Source organism: Sesamum indicum, linkage group LG3, assembly GCF_026168435.1.
Source record: "Sesamum indicum cultivar Baizhima isolate 11 linkage group LG3, ASM2616843v1, whole genome shotgun sequence".
Classification (NCBI taxonomy): domain Eukaryota; kingdom Viridiplantae; phylum Streptophyta; class Magnoliopsida; order Lamiales; family Pedaliaceae; genus Sesamum; species Sesamum indicum.
The window spans coordinates 16,213,057-16,235,816 of NC_142659.1; the positions used below are offsets into that span (position 1 = coordinate 16,213,057).

Sequence of the window (22,760 nt, forward strand, 5' to 3'; positions counted from 1 at the left end):
ACATTAAATTAGCTCTCATCAAATGTTAAGAACGTACGAATATTTCAGAAATTCCATATTTGACACACCAAATTAGTTGTTTTAGGGGATTTACGCTTAATATAATAGTATATAAATAGTTGGTGAGAGATTACAGGCTTTCACGACCATATTTTTCTTTAAAAAAATATATTAATAGGCTTAAATCAACCAAAATATTATTACAATATTCATTACGCAATATATCAATATTTTTAAATCGACCAACATATTCAATATAAACAAAAAATCACATACTACTATTAAAAATAGACTCCATACACATATAGTATGATTCGAACTTACAATCTCTTGATTGTAAGAATAATAATTAATATTATGGTAGAATTATGATCGAGACCTAACATTTTGATCAATTTTTTATTAGTGAAATTTTGAGGTCAACTATTATCATTACTATATTATTAGATATAGTAGTTGGCTACAATATCAATTTACACATAATTAAAATTTGTAATAATCTATTTTTAATTTTTGAATTTAAACATGAGATCACATAATTATGAAATTGAGGGTACTGAAGACCATCATTTTCCCAATTATGAAAGTTTGGCAACAAGATTAAAAGTTGATAGTCACATAATAATGCCAAAGTCCACTTCAGGACAAGCTTATAATGACTTGTTATTGACCTTAAATGTCCTAATTAGTTCAACTAACGTGTCATCAAATTCATTCACAATCACAAATTTATGATTATTAGAAGTTTGAATATTTATGGGGTCCAATGCCCTTACCCCACTTTCCAAATAATCTTTTGCCAGCTATATTAGGAAACTCCAGAAAGTTATAATTATTATTGATTATATGATTGGGATATGGGTGTCCACATTATTTATTTATTTTATATATTATATTTCTTACGAATAATATATATTTGGTATGATAGTAGTATTTTTCATCTGGATGTTTAAGACTATATTATTAAATTTTTATTTGAAAGGAATTTTCATAAATTTTTAAACAACGTGAAAAGTATTTATAATATCAAATCTCAAAAAGGATAATTTTAATTTAGCCTCAAAATTTGCGTATCTTCTCATTGACAATAGGGTGAAAAAAAGACTTCAAGAATTATTTTAAAATTACTGGTGAAGCCAACTCGTATTAATGGGGAACTTGAAATACTAACCTTTTGATAAATAATAACCTATTTTTCTCGACTGAACCAATATATATTAGGAATTTGTTTTAAACTCACTTTTGTGCTATTTTGAGAAATTTAATGAAAATAAATCATCAAAAATCTAAAAAAGAATACTTAATTATATAATATATATATTATATTTATTTTATAATTAATTTAATTTCATCCAATAATTTTTAGTAGGGGGTGTCGACAAGATAAACTTTGACGGCGACCTTTGTCTGAAAGACAGTAAAAATGAGAGAGAAGAGAGAGACAAGAATTGAAAGAAATTCAGGCCCCATTTACTTCCTGCGCACATTTTTGTGAATTTCTTCTCTTTTCTATTCTATTTTTCCATATATACATAAACTTTTTACGAATTTATGTGCATCATTGCTCATAGGTCTTAACCCCTCCAACACCCCCTACCCCCTACCCACCCCGCCCTCCCCCACACGCACTAAATAAGGATTATATCCGCTTTCAAGAATCATAATGGTAGTATAGAGAATCACTCGCTTGTTATTTTTCTTGATCTGGGCTTTGGTATTTTTCTACTCTTGTTTAGTTACATTACATCAACAGCGATTTTGAGCTGGTGAGTTTGTTCAACTTGAAAGATCGATTCCATGTAACATCTCTTTCTCTTTATCAGATACGGACACATTTGAGTCCCGTTGTTGAAACATTATCTTCTTTTTCTTGGGATGTCAAATTGCTGTTGTTATTATCGTTGTTGTTTCGCTGTTGTGATGTGAAAGAAGAGGCAAGATTGGAGATAATATGACTCGGATACAAAGATGAAATCTTGGCCAAATCTTCTTTTTCTTTGCATCTTTATATACACATTTATGTATGTGCAGTGTGTGTGTTTGTGCTGATTTTCTTGTGGGTTTTTGCAGGAATTTACCAGGGTAAAGATTTGGGCTTGGGGGTGAAGATTGAGAAGTCATATCTGACAGCATAGAAACTCAACTCTGGAGTCATTTCAACTATTTCTTTTGTGGGCTTTGGAAGGACATGGGTATTATTTTAGTTTGAAAAGCTGAAAAGTAAGAGCGATATATGAGTTTGGAGTGAAAGAGTTTGTGAAAGATTTCAAGTTACTATTTTGATATCATTCCAATTATTGATATTGGAGAGGGAAGGAGATAAGAAAGACAGAGTGTTCGTTTGTGGATCTGAAGAACAGCTCATTTCCCCTGAGGAAATTGAACTCAACTTTTTTGACTTCTCTGACCTGAAAGCAGCCTATCTTACCTTGTTTGTTAATGGCGGAGGTGAAATGTGAAGTAATGTGTCTCTGTCGTTTGTGTTGTACATAGATCATGTGCCAAACAGTGAAGTCTTGTGCTTGAAAAGAACTCTCTCTGCAGATCCCATTTAGAATGGCTGTCATGGTACCATTTCTGGAACCTGAATGCAAACTCATCTCTGGTTAAAAACCAAGTTCTCCAAGATTTCAGCGCTTTGACTGGAAAAAAAGATGGCAAAAATTGTTTCTTGGTTAAAAGGGTCTCATCAAAAGCAAATGTTCTGGTCATTGTTTTAGAGAAAACAGTCAGCAAGTCAGCGGTGTTTGCATGAGTTTCATAACAACTTTAGTGGTGGGGCAGAGGGGCCCTAATAATACACCTCCAATGTTTTCTTGTTGTTGGTGTTTGTAGACAGACATTCATATAGTGCTTGAATTGTGGAATCTCTTACAAGGATAGTTTTTATTGTTTTTGGAGCTTTTGGTAAGAGAAACTGAGGATAATATCTTATCATCTTGGGCTTAATGAGTAGAGATTTGAAGAAGGTGGGGAAACAGGAGAAGGGTTGTGATGTGGCTGGGAAGGTTGTGGTGGCTGTTAAGGCATCAAAGGATATTCCCAAGACTGCTCTGGTTTGGGCTCTGACTCATGTTGTTCAGCCTGGGGATTGCATCACTCTTCTTGTGGTTATCTCTTCACATACCTCTGGTAATATTTTCTATTACATGTTTGGTTTCTAGTTTTTTGTTTTGTGACTACTGAAACCTTTTCTCCCCCTTGTTATGTTTTTGTTCTTGTTGTTCAGCTCTTCTGTATATGCATCAATATGGAATCATTAGCCTCTTGTTGATTTCTTCTCCTTTCAAAAAATTGAATTTTGATTTTGGGAATATCAAATTGATCTTGTGTTTTGTGGCAATTTTTACTAGAAAGTATGCTCTTGGTATTGCAATTTCAGGGCATTTTTTTTCCTCTTTTGTGCTGATTGTAATCTTGGCTGCTTCTATTTTCCGCAATCATTTGACTTAGACATCTAATTATCAATGTATGAGGTAGATGTTTCTGATAACTAACATTCGAGCTGACAGCGTAGATGCGTAATATATATTGGATTATTTTCTTTCATCTCCTCACCTGCCATGCTTCTATTTCATTATCTATTTGTTACAGCTGTTTGGAGCTTCAATATTCATACAAGCTAGAAAAGCTAAAACATTTGCTGTAAAGATGATTGGGTGTCTTCATTATTTAGTTTATTGCAGTTCTTTATTCTGTATGCATGAATTCTAGATCAATCATCAACAATTTGCTGATAGATGCACTACTTTTTGTTTGCTCTGCATAAATCAGGTAGGAAATGGGGCTTCCCAAGATTTGCCGGAGATTGTGCCAGTGGCCACAGGAGGTCACACACTGGCACAAGTGCAGAACAGAAATCTGACATAACAGATTCTTGCTCTCAAATGATTCTTCAGCTTCATGATGTTTATGATCCTAATAAAGTGAGTACCTTGTTGAATCTGCAACCATTCTGTTGATTTGTTCATGGTAATAGAATGCTGATAAATGATTTTGCTGATTAAATTTCAGATCAATGTGAAGATAAAAATTGTCTCGGGAACCCCATGTGGAGCAGTTGCTGCAGAGGCGAAGAAGAATCAAGCTAATTGGGTTGTTTTGGACAAGTAATATCTGCAACCCTCTTTATTGAGGTTATCTATAATATTATTGGACGAATTCTTGCATCTTACTTTTGTGACTTTTATGCAGACAGCTTAAACATGAGGAAAAACGCTGCATGGAGGAGCTGCAATGCAACATTGTCGTCATGAAGCGCTCCCAACCAAAGGTTCTTCGGCTAAATTTAGTTGGTTCACCTAGAAAGGAAGCAGAATTAGCGAGTTCTGAGGATAAGCAATCATCTGAAAAACAAGAGAACAGAAAGGATCCTTCGAATCCAACTCGTGGTCCACTTGTTACCCCATCAAGTAGTCCTGAGACGTTCACAGCCACTGAAGCTGGAACCTCGTCAGTTTCAAGCTCTGATCCTGGAACTTCACCTTTCTTCACAACTGACACAAAGGATGGCCTGAAGACAGAGAAACTACTACTAGCTGCGAACCAAGAACGAGATCATGATGAATCCAGTTCGGACACGGAGAGTGAGAGTTTGTCTTCTTCCTCAAGTTTGAGGTTCCAACCATGGATGGCAGAGATCGTTAGTTCACATTGTCAATATTTGGAGCATCTTGGGGAAAGTTCAGGGCGATCTTATACTAATACACAAAATTCTGCTACCAAAGCCTTGCTAGAAAAGCTCTCTAAACTTGATGATGAAGCAGGGTTTCGATCACCAAGCTACCGGTCAAATCTTGATCTCAGTGGCAATTTGAGGGAAGTTATTTCCTTGTCGAGAGCAGCACCTCCTGGACCCCCTCCCTTGTGTTCTATATGTCAACACAAGGCACCTGTATTCGGGAAGCCTCCAAGGTGGTTCACATATGCTGAGTTGGAGCTTGCCACTGGTGGTTTCTCGCAGGCAAACTTCTTAGCTGAAGGTGGCTTCGGATCCGTCCACAGAGGAGTTCTTCCAGACGGGCAGACGATTGCTGTCAAGCAGCACAAGTTGGCAAGTTCTCAAGGCGACCAAGAATTTTGCTCGGAAGTTGAAGTTTTAAGCTGTGCCCAGCACCGCAATGTTGTTATGTTGATTGGTTTCTGTATTGAGGACGGCAGAAGATTATTGGTGTATGAATATATCTGCAATGGATCTCTTGATTCTCATCTCTATGGTATGCTTTCCCAATTTTTTAGTGGTTCATTTTTGAACATTAGTACACGTAATCAATTAGTCATTTCTTATACCTTTGAGGAGGAAAGTTCTATAATCTTGTTAAATGACTTCTGCGAATGCTTCTCGCATTTTCCAGGACGCAATCAGGATACACTCTCTTGGACTGCCCGCCAGAAAATTGCAGTTGGAGCCGCACGAGGATTGCGGTATCTTCATGAAGAATGCAGAGTTGGTTGCATTGTGCATCGAGACATGCGGCCCAATAACATTCTTATTACCCATGATTTTGAACCCTTGGTAAAAGCTTTTAACATGCAAAATTGTATATGCATTCTGCCTCTACTAGTGATAGGAAAATGACCTTCCCCCTTTGAGTTTAATTGAAAGTCAACAAATTGTATAGAAAGTGAGAAATGGATCGATAGGGTATGGATGTCTACCTGTGATTTGATTACTAATCTTTGTTTTGATGGACAAAGCTTTACTAGGAGCCTGATGATTCAATTACCAGACCATATTCTTTCCTGAATGCCCAATAGTTCTCCATGTTTTGGAAACAGTTTTGAAATTGGATGTGATTTTTGTTGATCTTGGTCCAATCTTTTGTCTGCAAGGTCGGAGACTTTGGTCTAGCTCGGTGGCAGCCGGATGGCGAGAAAGGAGTTGAAACCAGAGTGATCGGGACATTCGGGTAATTTTTCGGAGTACTCATTTTCATGTGCTAAGGATTATGTCCTATACAGTGCAAGCATTTCAACACTGATAAGTGATAATCCTTTTGATTTATCAAGGTACTTGGCTCCCGAGTATGCTCAAAGTGGTCAGATCACAGAAAAGGCTGATGTTTATTCGTTTGGTGTGGTACTGGTGGAGCTCGTTACTGGACGTAAGGCAGTGGACCTTAACAGGCCTAAGGGCCAACAGTGCCTCACAGAATGGGTAAGCTTTGGCAATTTGAGCGTTGTACTTATCTGGGCTAACAAAATGGAAGGGTCTAAGGTTGTAATTACGAGATTAGCATCAGACGCTCACTTTGTTGTTTTCTGCTGGATGACAGGCACGGCCATTATTGGAAGCTTATGCCATTGATGAACTGGTAGATCCGCGGTTGGGAAGCAACTACTCAGAGAACGAGGTTTACTGTATGTTGCATGCTGCATCGTTGTGCATACGTCGGGATCCTCAAGCAAGGCCTCGCATGTCTCAGGTAAGAAATATTTGGTACATTTATGCACAGAAAAGGAATTGAAACAAAGACTTCAAATTTGTTACACTTCTGCAACAGTCATATTTGTCATTATTTGTGTCTATATCTTGTTGAATAGGTGCTTCGGATACTAGAAGGTGATGCTATGGATTCAAGCCAATTGCTGGGACCTGGGTTTGATGCAGGCAGCCGGAGCGGAAGAATATGGTTGGATCACCAGCTACAACATGAACAGCATAGCGGCCCACTAGTGAACGAGTCGTCGGGACAATTTAGCTCAAAGCATTCTCTCAACTCAAGACAAAATTTCAGGGAAACAGAGAAAGCCAAGATCTGATATGTAAGCTGCCACTTTGTCAAGTCTGTACACATTTCTTTATACATCAAGCAGTCATTTTTTGTCTGATGCCTTCGCGATTTTTGCCTTGTGTATAGAACTAGTGGTATAAGTCTTGTGTAATTCACTGAGAGATGAATCTGATACCGAAAGTTGCACGACTAAAGTATATATATATATGTATATCTCTGGTTGGATAGAAGCAGCCTTAGTGTATCTAAGGTAGCATTTTTATGCATCTCCAATGAGATGATCAAAGGACATCTATTTCTTAAGATCAGACAACCAGCTCCAGTAACCTGAGTCGCTACATTATGAGGACTGTGCCAAGAACATCACGCATGTTTCGTTTGGCAAGGAAGTGGAATCAATCCCGTTTGCTACAGGATTCTTTGGATCTGGTAAAGCCCTTTTGACTTTATAGTCAAAGCTCAGTTTGAGACTTCCGGTCTAACAGCGTATTGTCCCATCTCCTAGCTCAAACGTTGAGCAGTTTGGAATGAAACTTCCTCCCTATTCCTATGGGTCGAGTGAGCTCTTGCTTCTCCGCTTCGAGTAGCTGACTCGACCTTTTATTCTTTTTGTTGTTGTTCTCAAGCTCCATGTTTATCCCGTATAGAGCCACCGTCGTGTCAGTCAGCAGTCCGTACTTCATCATACCCAGCCCGGCTGACGTATGTACCGAACCTGGCCTAAACCCATAGGCGATAGTTCGTGCGTATCTCTTCCGATAAGTTGCTTTTTGATTTTGATTTTAAACCACACGGATGGGAAAAGTTCTTTCTCTATCCCGTATAACCTTCGGTGTTATGTGGTGTTTTCTCAGCACAAGAATCCGAGTTTTGATGTGGCGCCAAAATAAAGCAAATCAGATGGAGTTGCGAAGTAGCATGTCATAAAATTAGTTCTGTGAGTACGGAACTAAACGGTCTGAACCTCCGAATTGCATGTAACATTGTAGATTTGCGGCATATCAACCTTCGAATTGCATGTAATGTTGTAGATTTGCAGCATATGGATGCTGATCATATGGGATGGCATGTTGGGCATCTCCTGATGTTCTTGTAAAGAGTTTTGGGTTTAAGGCAGGATAGCAGGTTAAGTAGCTTTGGTGCTAGTTGGCTATCTGCTGCTATCTACCGTTATAATACACGTCAAGTAAGTTCAGTTGCAATATGAAAATAAAGGAAAATTTTTAGGGATAATTACACTCATTTTTTTAAGTTTGGTATAATTACATATACATTCTCTATAGTTTGAAAAATTATATTTAGTACCCCTGGGGGTTGCTTTCATATAACAAATAAGTCATCTTTTAGTCAAAATTAACTAAATTTTCTATCAATAAAAAAATTAAATGAAAATTAATACTTAACCTTGATTGACTTAAAACTGATTTATTGCGGGCTAAATAGTTTTTTGGACTAAACTATTATAACGGTAAAGATATGTTTACTTCACATGTATTAATACGTGAAGACATATAATGGTAATTTGATCATAAAAAGATTTATTTGACCTGCTATAAGTCGGTAATAAGTCAATCGTGGGTAAATATATTTTCTTCCAATTTTTTTGTTAATATCAACAAATTTGATGAATTTTAATTAGTGGAGGAACTTATTTGTTAAATAGAAGCAAACTTCAAGACTGTTAGATGTAAATTTCCCAAACCACAAGGAATCTACGTGTATTCCACCAAACCTTAGGAGATGTGAGTGTAATTATTGCAAATTTTTATTCAAATTAGGCTTAGTTGAACCGACATTTATCATTTGATTGATTATTTTTATTTAATTGTATATTAATCACATAATAAGTATATTTCATTTGTTATATAATTATTTCAAACTCAGCCAAACTGGACTTGAGTTTGAATTTTCCCCAAAAATAAAATGATAGGCAGCAGGAATCAAGCAGGGAGAATACTCTAAAAAATGCATGCCATTCTCGTTCATTTGACACGGGCTAACAGAGAGGTGTCCAAAGACAACCGGTCCAACACTAAGCAAACCACTGCCGGAGGAAGTCTGGTCCAAAAACTAGGTAATACCTGTGTGCAGCATCAGATGGGCAACATATTAGCATTCATTGCCACGGTTGCTTGTTGAACGCTTGTAAAAAGGGAAATCTCGTACAAGGAAATCGATTTTATTGCTGTTTGGAGCTCACGATCAAAGACACAAACACCAAAAAAAAGAAAGAAAGAAAGAAAGAAAGAAAGCTTGGTTTTTGAAGAATTACAAAAACTGATGGGCAAGACCTGAGGCAAGCAGGTTTGCCGCAGTTGCAATTGATGAAAGCATTTAAAGAATTCTGCGACATTTTTTAAAGCTTACCAATTATCAAATAAAATGCTCAAAAAAATTACATCATTCCTATCATCCTACCATATATTGCACAGTTTTTCTCTTATTCCATGTTACTCTGTTATATCACTATACATTTTGCCAGATGAAGCCATGCTCATTTTAGTCATTTTCCAAACTTTATTTCGTCCTGGGCTAGCAATCTATCTCGTCTTTTTTTCATGAAATATATATACATATATATATATATATATATATGCTTAACTGTATTTTTAGCCTTGTAATTATATTTATTTGACACTTTAGTTCTGTAACTTGTGAGGATTGTAAAGTAGTCCTTTACATTTCTAATTTTGTATTTTCAGACAAGGTTGACCAAAATTTTCAAAGTTGGCTGGAATTATGATGTCATTTTCCATCCAATTTTGAAAATTTTTGTTCTAAAATCATAACATTAAAAAGATGAAAGACTATTTTACAACTTTAACAAGTTATAGAACTAAAATATAAAACAAAATATAATTATGAAAGTAAAAATACAATTAAACCTATATATATATATATATATATCTTCACATGTGTGTAGTTTATGGCAAGGCATATCTCAATTATTTATTTCACTCATGAAATATCAACATAAGACAATTTGATGCTTGGGTGTTACTTGGTGTTTTCTTAACGCATAAAAGCGTTCTATGAAGACCTGACTTAACATGGCACCAAAATAAAGCAAACCTGATGGAGTTGCGATATAGTATGTCACAAAAATTAGTTTTGTAAATACAGAACTAGAAGGTTCGAACCTTCAAATTGCATGTAATATTGCAGATTTGCAGCATATCCTTGCTGATGATCTGGGTGGCATGTCGGGCATTGATGCCCACAATATTCTTCCAAACGTCTTGGGTTTAAAGCATGATACAGGGTAGAGCAGCTTTGGTACTAGTTGGCTCTCTGCTTCTAGAGTAGAGTTTTCAAGGCTTCCTCATTTTTGACCTTGCGTATCTGCAAATGAAATAATAAACGTCTAGTAAGTTTAGTTGTAATATGAATATAACATGATGGCAATATTAAGCAGATGGATACTCTATATGCATGCCACCCCGGTCGGACGATGGTAATGTGCTTCCTTGAAGTGCATTCATTGTCTCAGTTGCTTGTTCAACTCTCTGTAAACAGGGAACATACATGAAATATTTTCGACTTATAAATGACAACTAAAAATTGCTTGATAGTACCATATTTTGTGTGTATTTGCAATTTCTTTTCAGTAATCTCATAAAGAAAGAGTTGGAAAGGTCATGACTGGTACCTCAAAATCAGCAAAAGCAACAGGCATTCCACCTCTGGCACGAACCTTGAGGCTGTTAAAACCTTGGTATCTGAAATCAGAAGACAAGCAAGAATTGATTTTTGTCCAAATCTATGATGGTTCTGAAAGTCAGTTTCCATCTGTTAACAAAAGAAGCCCTGCAAATCCTATTTCATAGGTACCACACATGGAAAGGAAGAGTTTTCCCATAGTTCATAGTATTTTTTACGGTAACTTACTGAGAAAGAACTTGCTTCAGTTCCTCTTCAGTACAGTTCGGACCTAGATTAGCAATAAACAAGGTAGAGCATGCACCATCTGTCCTCTTTTCTGCTTGCTCCTATGACAGTAATTCAATCGCAACTAATCATGAGAACTTAAACAAAGAATGAGGTCAGCAACTGCAGACAAAATGCATAATAGACAAAATTTACAGTTACTGACATTCTCCTGAGTAAAGCCATCATTACAATTTGTTGTTTGATCGGTACTGTCAAATACAAGAAGAATTAAGACAATCTCTGTCAACTCAAATGCACAAAATTTTGGCATAACCATATTAGCAGATAAAAATTAGTGAATAAGGTGCTAAACATGTCTAACCTCCTGTCGGCTGCTGAATCATCTTGGTTCCCAGCATCATGATGCCCAGCGGGCTCATCATAATCACTATCTCCTGGATCAAAAATGTAATTGTGATCATGTCATCAGTCGAGAGTAATTCAGGTGAGTGCTGAGAGAAAATTCAATCTTAATCAACAGAATAAAAAACAGGCAATCAACGAGTATCCAACATAAAATCCATGATTTTGTTACTCTCTCTCCTGGCACTGCCTTCCATGGTGTCCTTGCATCATATGGACATCTCCTGCATCACCACCCCAGCCCAAGGATGGGGGTGGAGTTGCAGTCAGGAAGCAGGCATCCAACTTCAGAAGACATGAAGAATGCTAAGAATTCATATATCAGTACAAATTTTACCAACAATGGTGAACAGAGCATATTACCATCATCACTTGAGGATTCCTTAGCATCATTATCTGCTTTTGTTCTTTTATCAATTACAACATATGGACCACTTCCTGCAAACATTATTAAGGCACTGGTCAACCATCAGACAAAGGTAAACAGAATCAACCATCACATAGTCAAAATCCCGCACTTGAATCCAAATTGAAAATATTTCCATTTTTTAGTAGACCTGAGGAGAAAAAAATGTGCCAACCTGGTTTATGTTTTCTTCTTGAATTTGATCTTGCCAGCTCGATGTGCAACGTGGAACCAGTTTGAGGATCAAATTTAACCCCCTGCATATGTTTATGTACTCATTTACTGAGCAATGTATAAATTCAAGAACATAGATCAAAATGCAATATAGTACAACATGGAGACTCAGAGAATTTTCAGAGCAATTGATGCATTAGTATGGGCAACCTAGTAAAACCCTTCATACGCTAAAGGGACCAGCTTCAAGGGTTGTCTCTATGCTGTTCTCTACCTATGACAACTGCATCCCGTAGAAGCAGGGAATTTATGCATTCATTTATCTCCATTTCTGAATCTCTAGATTTTCATGGTATATTTATTTTCTAAGATGTAGGATAGAAGAACAAAAATTCAAAATAATGAGTTGCATAACTTCCTAATGCTTAATATTCAAAAGTAGACAACTGATGCAGGGAAGATAAAGACATACCACATCTGGCAAGAGGGCAATGGAGAAAAAGTTGGAAATCCAAATTCTTTGAAAGGACGGAGACAAAACCACTTTAAATATCTCTACTCTAGGAAAATGCAAATTCATCTATAGAATCAACAACAAGACTTTCTGATAGCAGTCTATGCAGTCGAAACTATTTTTCACTTCCAGGTTAAAGAAAAATGTCCTGTGGTTTTTGCGCCAGTAGATTACTTAATTTCTTTCCTCCTTTCTCATCAATCTTGTTTATCTTCCTTCTCGAGTGTCCAGTAGCATACACAAGAACCAAATACGTAAAGACATAAATCATTGTTGACAAATGATGGTTCGCTTGCAATGTATGTTCGCATAAAGTAGAAAACAGAGGCAGACAAGGACTAGAAGTAGCTGAAAGAAAAAAATGTCAAGTAACAACTCACATTGAGAGAGTGCAGGGCGGCCATTGCTGATTGGTGATTCACAAAGGTCGCAAATGCCACAACCTGCAAATTCCGGGAAAAACAAGCGCAAACTCATCAGAATGACAGTTACCAGATAAATTCAAGGTCCTTATGCTCATTAAATCACACCATTAACGACAGAAGAACACTTTCCAGGTCTATTCAGGAAAAAAAAAATTACACCAATCAATAATCACTAATCAAAAGAAAACAAATTCTACTCGAAGATTAGCTGGTAGCAAAAAAACCTGATTGCCACGGCCGGTGTATTTGAGTTGGCAGGACTCAAAGCCGGGACGACGGCGAAAGAGATTATGAATCTCACGCGCCTTCACGTCGTCGGGGAGACCAGAGACGAACAACGTGTTGATTCCGTTTCTATCGTTGGCGGAGTAACCGTAGTCCGGAGGAGGCGGAGCCAGGTAATAGGGCTCGTACGGCGGCGGATGAGCCATATCGGAAATCAGAAAGCGAGCTCAGTTGCCGGCAGTGGACTCCATGTGCATGTCTGGGTGAGCTTTTGCAAATGCTGAAGCGGGCTTAGGCCCATTTCAATTCCCAAATTTCTGGGCTGCTGTGATCTTAGTAAGCCCAACAAAATAATATTAAAGTGAAATAATATGGGCCCAATATTACATAAAAGAGAACTAGAAGTGTAAATGAGCCGATCTCAACAGACAATTCTGGCTTGAGCTCGAGCTTATTAGAAGCTCCTGTGAGCTGCTCGACTCGTTTGCTGCTCCTAAAAAAGAACTAATATTAGAATTTTTTTAATTAAATTTTCTCATGCATATTTTTTATTTTTTGTATTTCTCTTGGACATTTGTATTACTTTCTTCTTTAATAAATATATATTTTATAATTTCATTATTTATATTATTTTTAAAATGCTTCAACTTTTATTATTTTTTATTGTCAAACATTCGCAATTTTTACTATTACTTAGCTTACAATTTTTTCATAATTTATTTTAGCTATAAAATTAAAAATTATTACAAACACGTCTTTAATAAATTTTTTTACTCAAATCAAATTAAATATAATATAGTTTGATTATTTTTTTAAAATTTATATATTATTGATAATGTAATTAAATTTTATTTGTGATATGATTTTAATTTAAATGGGTCCAAAATTAAAAGTTTCTGTTAATAAAAGAATTGGGAGAGGAGAGCTACGTAGTACGTACCCAATAGATAAAGACTTGTACATACAGCAAAAGACTTCAATTATTGAGATAAAGACTCTTTCCCATCCATCAAGCTCAACACAGACTTCCCTCTTTCCAGCAATTGCTCTGGGCTCTCTCTTAGATTCTCACAAGCAACCCAAAACCATGGCTGATGCTATCGTTTCTGTCGTGCTGGAGAGATTGGCAGTAATTATAGAGGAAAAGGTTCGAGAGGAGGTGAGTTTGGTGAGAGGAGTGAAAGAAGAAGTTCTCTATCTCTCGCATCAGTTGAATGCAATGAAGAATGTGTTGGAAGATGCAGAGAGGAAAGCTTACAAATACAAAACAGTCCAAGATTGGCTGAGAAGATTCGAGGAGACGTCTTATGAGATAGACGACGTGCTGGATGAATGGAAATTTGCTGCTCTCAAGCTTCGCATTCGAGGATCTGAGGGTATTCAATCGCGTGGGATGATGAAAGTAACTACTTTTAACCCATCCTCTTGTTTGTGCTTCAAGAAAGTCGCAACACGTCGAGATATTGCCAAGAAGATAAAGGAATTGAAAAAAGTGATGGATTTGATTATGAAGGAGAAAAATGATTATGATATCACAGTTAATTATCAGCCTGTTTATACCAAAAATTCGTTCAAACTTCAATCTACTTCTTCAGATATTGATGTATCGGAAGTACATGGTCGAGGGAATGATAAAGATGTTCTTGTGAGAAAACTCATGCTTGAAGTTGGGGGGCAACAAGAAGTAGTAGGTCCCCATGTTATTTGTATAGTTGGGATAGGCGGAATCGGGAAGACTACTCTTGCCCGTGTTTATAATGATGAGCGTCTAATAAACTGTTTCGACTTAAAACTTTGGGTTTTTGTTTCTGATGTTACTGATCCGGTCAGGAATATTGCTAAAGCAATTATTGAGAATGTGATGGGGAGTTCACCAAATGTAGATGATTTTCAGGCGCTCCTAAATCGTTTAAAGGAGTCTATTTCAGGGAGAAAGTTTCTTCTTGCCCTAGATGATGTCTGGATGGAGGACATCACCAAATGGGAACCATTGAAAAACTCTCTCAACTGCGGTGGCCCTGGAAGTAAAGTTTTGGTGACGACAAGAAAAAATGCTGTTCCAAGAATGATGCGTACTAATGACATTTATGATTTAGGCAAGCTGTCTGATTTCGATTGTTGGTTGTTAATGAAACGTATAGCATCTTATGGAAGTGAGAAGGATTATGAGGAAGTGGAAGAGATAGGTCAGAAAATAGCTCTGAAGTGCGACGGCTTGCCACTTGCGGCAAAGGTCTTGGGAAGCCTTTTGCAGTCTAAAGATAGTCCGGAAGAGTGGGAGAGTATATTGAACAGTGAAATTTGGCAATTGGAGGAAGCAGAAGTTGATCTTTTTCCTTGTTTGTTTTTGAGCTATAATGAGTTGTCCCCAGCAGTGAAGCGGTGCTTCTCATATTGTGCTGCCTTTCCCAAAGACTCAAAGATTGATGTGGAGAAGTTGATAAGAATGTGGATGGCTCTAGGCTATTTGAGTTCCAATGGGAGCACCAGTGACTTGGAACTTAGAGGGAAGGAGTACCTCAGCAATTTGAAAATGCGTTCATTAGTTCAAGACTTTGTAGAATATGGTGATACAGTTTCATGCAAAATTCATGATATAGTGCATGATTTTGCTCGTTTTCTCAGGAAGTCTAGAAGTTGCGACTCAGATGGCACAATAGAGGCAATGGGAAAAGGTGCATCCCGACCTTATGATCCAAAACTAGTTTCCCAAGCAAAGCTATATCGTAGCTTATTTTGTCAAAATGATCTTCCCTGTGAAATGTTTGATTCCATAACTTGCCCAAGGGTGTTAAGTTTATGCGGAAGCGAGCTGCAAGAGATCCCAAGAGGTATAGAAAAATTGATTCACTTGAGGTACTTAGACCTGAGTGGTAACAAGTCGATAGCACAAGTTCCTCAAAACTTATGCGAGTTGTATTACTTGCAAACTCTCTACTTGAGCCATTGCAGTTTGAAAGAGGTCCCGAGTGAAATTGGGAATTTGATTCACCTGAGACACCTGGACTTGGAATGGAATGTGGACATAAAAGAGTTGCCAGAAACTGTATGCAATTTGCAGGAGCTACGAACCTTGAATCTTGCACACTGTAAAAGACTTTCTGGGCTTCCAAAAGGGATTGAAAAACTAGTAAACCTAAGAGATCTTCCCAATGATGGCACTCAGCTTCTCTATTGGATTCCTCAAGGACTCGAGCAATTAACTGAGCTCCGGACATTGAGCCTGTTTCATGCGGGCAGAGATTGGAGCAAAATGGGATACTTGAAGAAGTTGGACAAACTCGGTGGATCTCTATGTCTGAAAATCTGTATTCATGATAGAGGAGATGTGGATGAGGCCCGGAACGCAGAACTCAGAAGCAAGATACGCATCCGGAACCTGAAAATCTGGTTCGTTGATGCAGAGGGAATAGAAGAAGAGGAGTTGGTAAGAAATGATGCACTGGAGGCTCTAGAACCGCCTTCTAAATTGCAGTATTTGATGATTCAGAACTACAAGGGGACAAAGTTCCCAAGCTGGATCAGCTCACCCCGTAACCATCTGAGAGTTCTTCAAATCCAAGAATGCAATGTTGTCCCAACCTTGCCTTGTTTGGGAGGGCTGCCAAAATTGGAAGAGCTCTCAGTGGCTGGAATGATAGGGTTGAATTTTGTGGGCCCGGGATTCTTGAGAGGAGTAGTTGATGTCAACGGTTCAATGCCATTGTGTGCTACCAGCTTTCCAAAGTTGAAGAAGTTGAGTTTCTGGCATTGTCCAAAGTGGAAAGAATGGGAGGACATAACGGCTGAAGAAGAAGGCAATGCCACCATGTCAATAATGCCATGTCTCAGAGAGTTGAAGATCGATCGTTGCGGGTTGAGAGAGCTACCACATCGTCTGCTTGGTAAGGCATCATCACTCCAGCATTTGATAATCAAGAATTCGGCCGAGCTGTCGGCACTTTATGGGGAGAATGGTTCTTACCGGAATTCACTGTCCAATATTCCACATGTCACAGTGAGCTATTTGGAGAAGAAGGCAATCCAGAGATCCTATGATACTCCACTTCCAAAGTTTTATGGATATCTCTAGTTCTTTTCTTGTTATGTTGGTTTGCAGTTTATTAGACAGAGACATGCTCATATTGAATCATTTACCAAACCTCCCATCTGTACATGAATTTAAGCTCTAGAACTTGGTTGTACACTGGGTTGAGCCTAATGCAGTTGATGCTTACTGTGTGAATTGAAATTGAGGAGATGTTTACTGGTTCATTTGAGATCGGGTTTGTCCAAACTTTAATCAATTATATTGTAAGTGAAATACAACTTGGGTTTTGTTAAAGTTTGTGACTTGTTTCATCTTTCCTGGAATTTTGAGAGTGCTGAGTTAGCATTTCTGGTTGTGTGTGCTTTGCTTCTTGAAATAGTTTCTTGGTTTTTGTTGATTTGATTTACTGAACTTGGAGGGACGAGTGAGGTTATGTTTGTATATGCTCTATTTGTTATAATCTAAAAAGCCTATTTCTTGACAGATTTTTTGTTTGAATCATATATGCAAACTGTTTAATGTTCAATTTCCCTCCTTATGGTTTTGAATACTTGTTGAATCATATTGTACAAGCTTCTTTCCTCTGTTTTGAGTTTTTGAGTACATAGAGTATTAGAATTGTGCCCCTTTCCTTTTTTCATTTATTTGGTTTAGCTACTTTTAGAACGAATAATATCGTTCTACTTATATTTCAGTAATTTTCTCTTTTTGTTGCCTTGGTTTGACATATCTAAATAATGGTTGGTTTCTTTCAATTTAAATAAATAACATTATGATGAAAACACTGATGGTGAAGATATATGGTCACCAGATGAGGCGTTTGAATATAACTATTTCAATATCATTACAGATATGACTATTGCATCATTGAGAGCTGAAGCTTTTATTTGAATGGTGCTATTTTTACTTACTTTGGACCATCAAAATATCAGGAACGGACCTGATTGCTTCTGCTATATCAAAATCCCTTTTTTTTTTTTTATGGGAATATGTGCATCTGAAGCAACATGCAGTGAAGGTAGCATACACTGCAAATCACTGTTTTTTTTTTAGGTAAACGTAATTTTCATTAATAAAAACATGTAATAGTACAACAGAGTTCTTTAGTTGATTTCTCCCTCGACAGGTAAAGGGATACGCCATAATCTAAATAAGGCACATGTACTAACAGACGTGGCTAGGTTAATATTAAGGATGCGCTGTTTGACATCTTCTACAATCAAGAAGGCCAACGTGGCGGGAGTCCTCTCTTCATGCTCAAATCTCCTCAAGTTCATTGCTCTCCAGATGTGATAAACACATGAGGGCTAGTAAAGTTCGGTAAGCAAGGTTAACAATGTGTTTTCCTCTCCATTTTCGTGATGCCCATTCGATATTAGTCGTCCAATCTCTGTTGGGCCATGAAAAACGCACCAATATGCGAACCTCAGAAACACATCGTTTGCTAAATTGGCATTGAAAGAAAAGGTGACTATGGGTCTCCGTTGCACCCACATCACACAAAACACAATCGCCGAGGTGAGAAAGCCATACTTTATCCGTTGTTGGCAGTTTGCCCAAAATTGCCATCCATAAGATAAACGTGTGACGTGGGATCTTATAGGAGCCCGAAAGTAGTGAAGTCCATCCTACTTACCCTCGGTGGATCAAATAATCGGATAAGGGCCTGTGTCAAAGGTTTTCCGCTTTGAAACCGCAAGATGATACGATCTTCGCCTCCATGGATGTGTGGCAATGTGTGTAAGATCTCTAGGCTTCCAGAATCAGTGAAAGGAGGTCATTGCCGAATACCATCATCTATGACGGCGCTGAGCTTGGTCGAAAAATCCACTCACAATAATAACGGCGCGCACGGGAATCTGTCAATGAGTGGTCCGAGAGGATTCCATGGGTCCTACCATAAATAAAATTCATGTCCGTCCCCAATGTGGTAGTCAACCATCGGTCGAAGAAAAGGTCGGAGGCGTAAGAGTTTCCTCCATCCCCACGACCCTCTATCATCACAAACTGTCCAGATGGAGGTGTTAAGTAAGCGGCCATAATAAAGCCAGTCCACCCATATCAATGTCCTCTCACACTTTATCACTTCGCATAGTTTGTTGGTCATGAGTGCCCGATTCAAAGTAGCAATATCCCTAAGTCCTTGCCCCCCTCCTCCATCGGTTGTCACAACTTTGTCCAAGCCACTTTGGCATATCTACTATTACCCGAGCCTTTCCACAGAAATGCTCGAAGTCTCTTCTCGATTTATTTTGTAATTTTCTTAGGCAATCTAAATGCAGATGCCTAGTAAACGCTAAGTGAGGTGAGCACAGATTTAATAATTTGTACCCTACCCGCATATGACAGTGAGAGGCCCTCCCAACCAGCTATACGTTGATCGATTTTCAACAATAAAGGCTGACAATCCGTAATAGATAGTCTACAGGACAAGAGAGGAAGACCAAGGTACTTCATCGGTAGATGTCCCTCATGAAATCCAAGGAAAGTCATCATGTCCTCCCGCAACCCTTGTGCTGACTGTGAAATAATAATATGACTCTTCTGAACGTTAAGATTCAGCCCTGACCAACCGGCAAAGTGATCTAGGCCCTTTTTCAGAACACCAATAGAGTCCATATTAGCCCTACAAAACAGCAAGAGATCATCTGCAAACCCAAGCTGGAAAATGCATGCTGCCTCACATTTCCAATGGAAAGTGAAGTGTCCATCTTGCTCAATCATCTGCAAGAAACCCAAACGTAAGACCTCCATCACGAGGATAAATAAGTATGGTGATAGAGTATCTTCCTGTCTCAGTACTCTTGCGCCCGGAAAGAACCCATGTGGTTTCCCATTTTGGCTAACTGAAAACGAAGGGGTGGTAACGCATTCCTCAATCCATCTGATGAATATGGGAGGGAATCCAAATAAATCCAGAACGGCTAATAGAAAGTCCCATTCGACAGTATCGTAGGCCTTTCTAATATCCACTTTTAGCGCACACCTGGGAGGGAGTCGGGCCAGTTTATATCCCGAGAAAAGCTCCTGTGCTAGCATGATATTATCACCAATGCTTCTACCAGGAACAAAGGCTGCTTGGCAAGGACTAATGATCTTGTCTAGCACCACGTTTAATCTTTGGACAAGAAGTTTAGCAATAATCTTATAGAGAACATTGCAACAGGAGATAGGCCGAAAATCACTAATTGTCATTGGGGCATACACCTTCGGAATAAGCGCTAGTAATGTGGTGTTGATTTCTTTCAATAGCCTCCCAGTTGTGAAGAAATTCAAAACCGCCCTCGTCACTTCCCCACCCACAATTGGCCTTGCTGCCTTAAAGAAATCAGATGAATACCCATCTGGACCCGGTGCCTTATCTTCAGTATATCAAACACTGCCTGTTTAGCCTCCAAGGGGGTGAAAGGCCGAAGGATAGCAGTGATTTCGTCTTCTGTTAGTAAATGTTTGGCCTATGATTTGAGGAACCGAATATCAATAAAGCTACATCTCCTTTCTCCTCCTAGCAGGTTGTGATAAAAGGAGACAAATTCATTAGTGACTGTTTCCTGAGCCAAATTAGTGACTCTATGCTCATCATTGATTTGCAGAATTCTCCTCATAGTCTTCCGTTGGGCAATCTTATGGAAGAAAACCTTGGAGCATTGATCACCTCCTTTCATCCATTCAATCTTAGCTCGCTGACGTAGCATGATTTGTTCAAGCTTTGTCGCTTTGGTCAAAACTAATCGACAACAATGCTCCTAGTAAATGAATTGCTCCTCCTGCCGGTTTGCACTAACTAATAATTGGGCTGCCTCCAGAAATCCCTTGGCCAGCTGTACATTATGTGATAAATCCCCCTTATTCCTTCTCTGTTCTCAGAAGACCGGTTTCAGAGCTTTTAGCTTTCGAGTAATTGGTACGCCAACTACCTCATGCTGCCAAATGTTCTGCACGCTAGGAATAAATGCTGGTGAGATAGTAAGATAATTATCAAAGCGGAACATACCTCCCAATTGCTGCTGTCTGTCCCCACACAACACTATTTGAGGTACGCGGGGTAAGGCTCATATAAGCTGACGTTGGGAACCGTGCGATCCATGTGTCATTAATGAGCATCCGATCCAGTGGTTTTTATAGGTTCCTCGGGCTCGCACTACAATTGTGCCATGTGAGCCATTCTCCTTGAATGGGCAAAGGAAGAAGTCTTGCCCCCTAAATACATAAATTAAATTTTTCTATTGCCACTCGAATGTCTCCTGGGGCACCACAGACCTCACTGAGGTCCCGAACCGTATTAAAATCACCCCCAACAAGCCATGGAGTATCGACATACTGGATGGTCAACGTCCCCAACGTGGTCTACAAATCACGTCTGTCAGCTACCTCAGTGACCCCATAAATAACAGTCATGGCAACAGACTCATGAAGTGCTCGAATAGTGACATTACAGTGGATAAATTGTGCCCCCAATTCAATGGCATCAACATGAACAAAGTTCTCATCCCAAGCGATCCAAATACAGTTGCTAGTTGACACATAGTCCACAAATCATTTCCAATGCGGTAACAGAAATGATTGGATCTGAAAATATTATTCAATCTAACACGAGTTTCAAGGAGACCGAGGAAATGTAACCTGAACCCAGCAACAAGATCTTTCACTGCTAGCTGGCGGTCCCTCTTATTCAGGCCACGCATGTTCCAGACAGTTGTGTTCAACATGGGTCAACTGAGGTGGGGTTGCATGACTTAGGACTCCCGGTATGTTTATCTACATCATAATCAAGGAGATTCAATGCACCAAATGTGTTATATAGGACAATATCCTTACCGTTATCCTTTCGTCACTCGTCCCTTCTTGGTGCTTCGGGTTCATCGCATCACGGAGATGGCGATCTAGCCTCCTCTTCTCATGGCTTTTGTTTGATCGTGGCTTTTAGTGCACGTACGTCACTTGACCGGCAGATATTTTCCATAAATTGGCTTCGTTTATAGTTCAAAAAATGTTAAGTTATTTGTAATATAAGGATCAAAATCATATTAAATGAATAATAAAATTATTATTTATTAAATAAATAATAAAAAATTTCGAACCATTAGTTAGGTATTTATTTATATGTATTATTGAAATATGATAAATACTATCAAGTGTTTATTTTAATATATTCACATGCTTTTAGTTGAAAAACGACCTTTGAGTCCTTGTTTACAAACTTTAGTAGACAACAAAATATTATTATTATTATATTATATTGATATTATCATTACTATTATTTTTATTTTTTTATTATTTTATCAACATCATCATCATTTTCATTATCATCATTATTATTATTATTATACAGTCAAATTCGAGGGAACAATGGTCATTCACATTTGTTGCAACTTTGAAATTAATTTTATACCGCCTTTCAATGTAGTATTAGTTATTCAAGTGCAATAATAATTAGCACAAGATTTTAATTTTATATTAGGCCCCATACAATAAAGTAAACTCTGTATTAATCTATACTAATTTTCTTATACAGGCTTAAACATCAGTTAACCTTTTTCTTGTTATAAATAAATGTCGAAGGTGTGTTTGTATATATATATATATATTATTAACCCCCAATAAGTATCAAAGTATTACTATGAAAAAAAAAAAATACAAGAAATTCTATGTGATATTATAAATGAGTAAATTATCCTCTTAAAAAGCAAAATACATCCCTATATTTTTAAAATAACACAATTTACCTCCTTAGAGAAGAAGTTATTTGTTCTATTTAAAAAAGTAAAAGAAGGTAAATTGATATTTATTTTTTCATAGGGGATAATTTGCTCATTTACGTTATCACAAGTTAATCCCTAATATTTTTGTCAATCAACTATACAAAATGTTGAATGTGGGTAAAAGTAAAAATTTATTCAAATTTTTATAGTCGACATAGATATTTTTTATCCAAATCTTAATGAAATAGGTATAAGTA

At 37.8% G+C, this 22,760-nt stretch overlaps 3 protein-coding genes across 4 annotated transcripts; 2 read left to right on the forward strand and 1 right to left on the reverse strand.

Moving 5' to 3' along the window:
- Positions 1-1,605: 1,605 nt before the first annotated feature.
- LOC105157731 (inactive protein kinase SELMODRAFT_444075) lies at positions 1,606-6,964 on the forward strand. Of its 2 annotated transcripts, none has more exons than XM_011074189.3 (10): positions 1,606-1,799; positions 2,071-3,132; positions 3,775-3,926; positions 4,015-4,109; positions 4,195-5,216; positions 5,355-5,515; positions 5,833-5,909; positions 6,010-6,157; positions 6,276-6,425; positions 6,544-6,964. In XM_011074189.3, exons 2-10 carry the CDS (start codon positions 2,949-2,951, stop codon positions 6,760-6,762), a joined length of 2,208 nt encoding a protein of 735 aa, XP_011072491.1. In that variant the 5' UTR covers positions 1,606-1,799; positions 2,071-2,948; the 3' UTR covers positions 6,763-6,964. The 2 variants fall into 2 exon arrangements, with proteins under 2 accessions (XP_011072491.1, XP_011072490.1); XM_011074188.2 differs by having other exon boundaries at positions 1,606-1,766.
- A 2,690-nt stretch (positions 6,965-9,654) lies between these two features.
- On the reverse strand, positions 9,655-13,038 carry LOC105157732 (RNA-binding (RRM/RBD/RNP motifs) family protein). The gene is made up of 10 exons (XM_011074190.3): positions 12,771-13,038; positions 12,502-12,564; positions 11,609-11,690; positions 11,391-11,465; positions 10,987-11,059; positions 10,828-10,873; positions 10,623-10,723; positions 10,384-10,453; positions 10,158-10,240; positions 9,655-10,076 (listed from the first exon to the last, which is right to left on the reverse strand). The coding sequence occupies exons 1-10, from the start codon at positions 12,975-12,977 to the stop codon at positions 10,046-10,048; spliced, it is 831 nt and encodes a 276-aa protein (XP_011072492.1). The 5' UTR covers positions 12,978-13,038; the 3' UTR covers positions 9,655-10,045.
- Positions 13,039-13,742: 704 nt separating this feature from the next.
- On the forward strand, positions 13,743-17,095 carry LOC105157734 (putative disease resistance protein RGA3). Its single transcript, XM_011074191.3, has one exon. The coding sequence runs from the start codon at positions 13,859-13,861 to the stop codon at positions 16,841-16,843; it is 2,985 nt and encodes a 994-aa protein (XP_011072493.1). The 5' UTR covers positions 13,743-13,858; the 3' UTR covers positions 16,844-17,095.
- Positions 17,096-22,760: the final 5,665 nt, after the last annotated feature.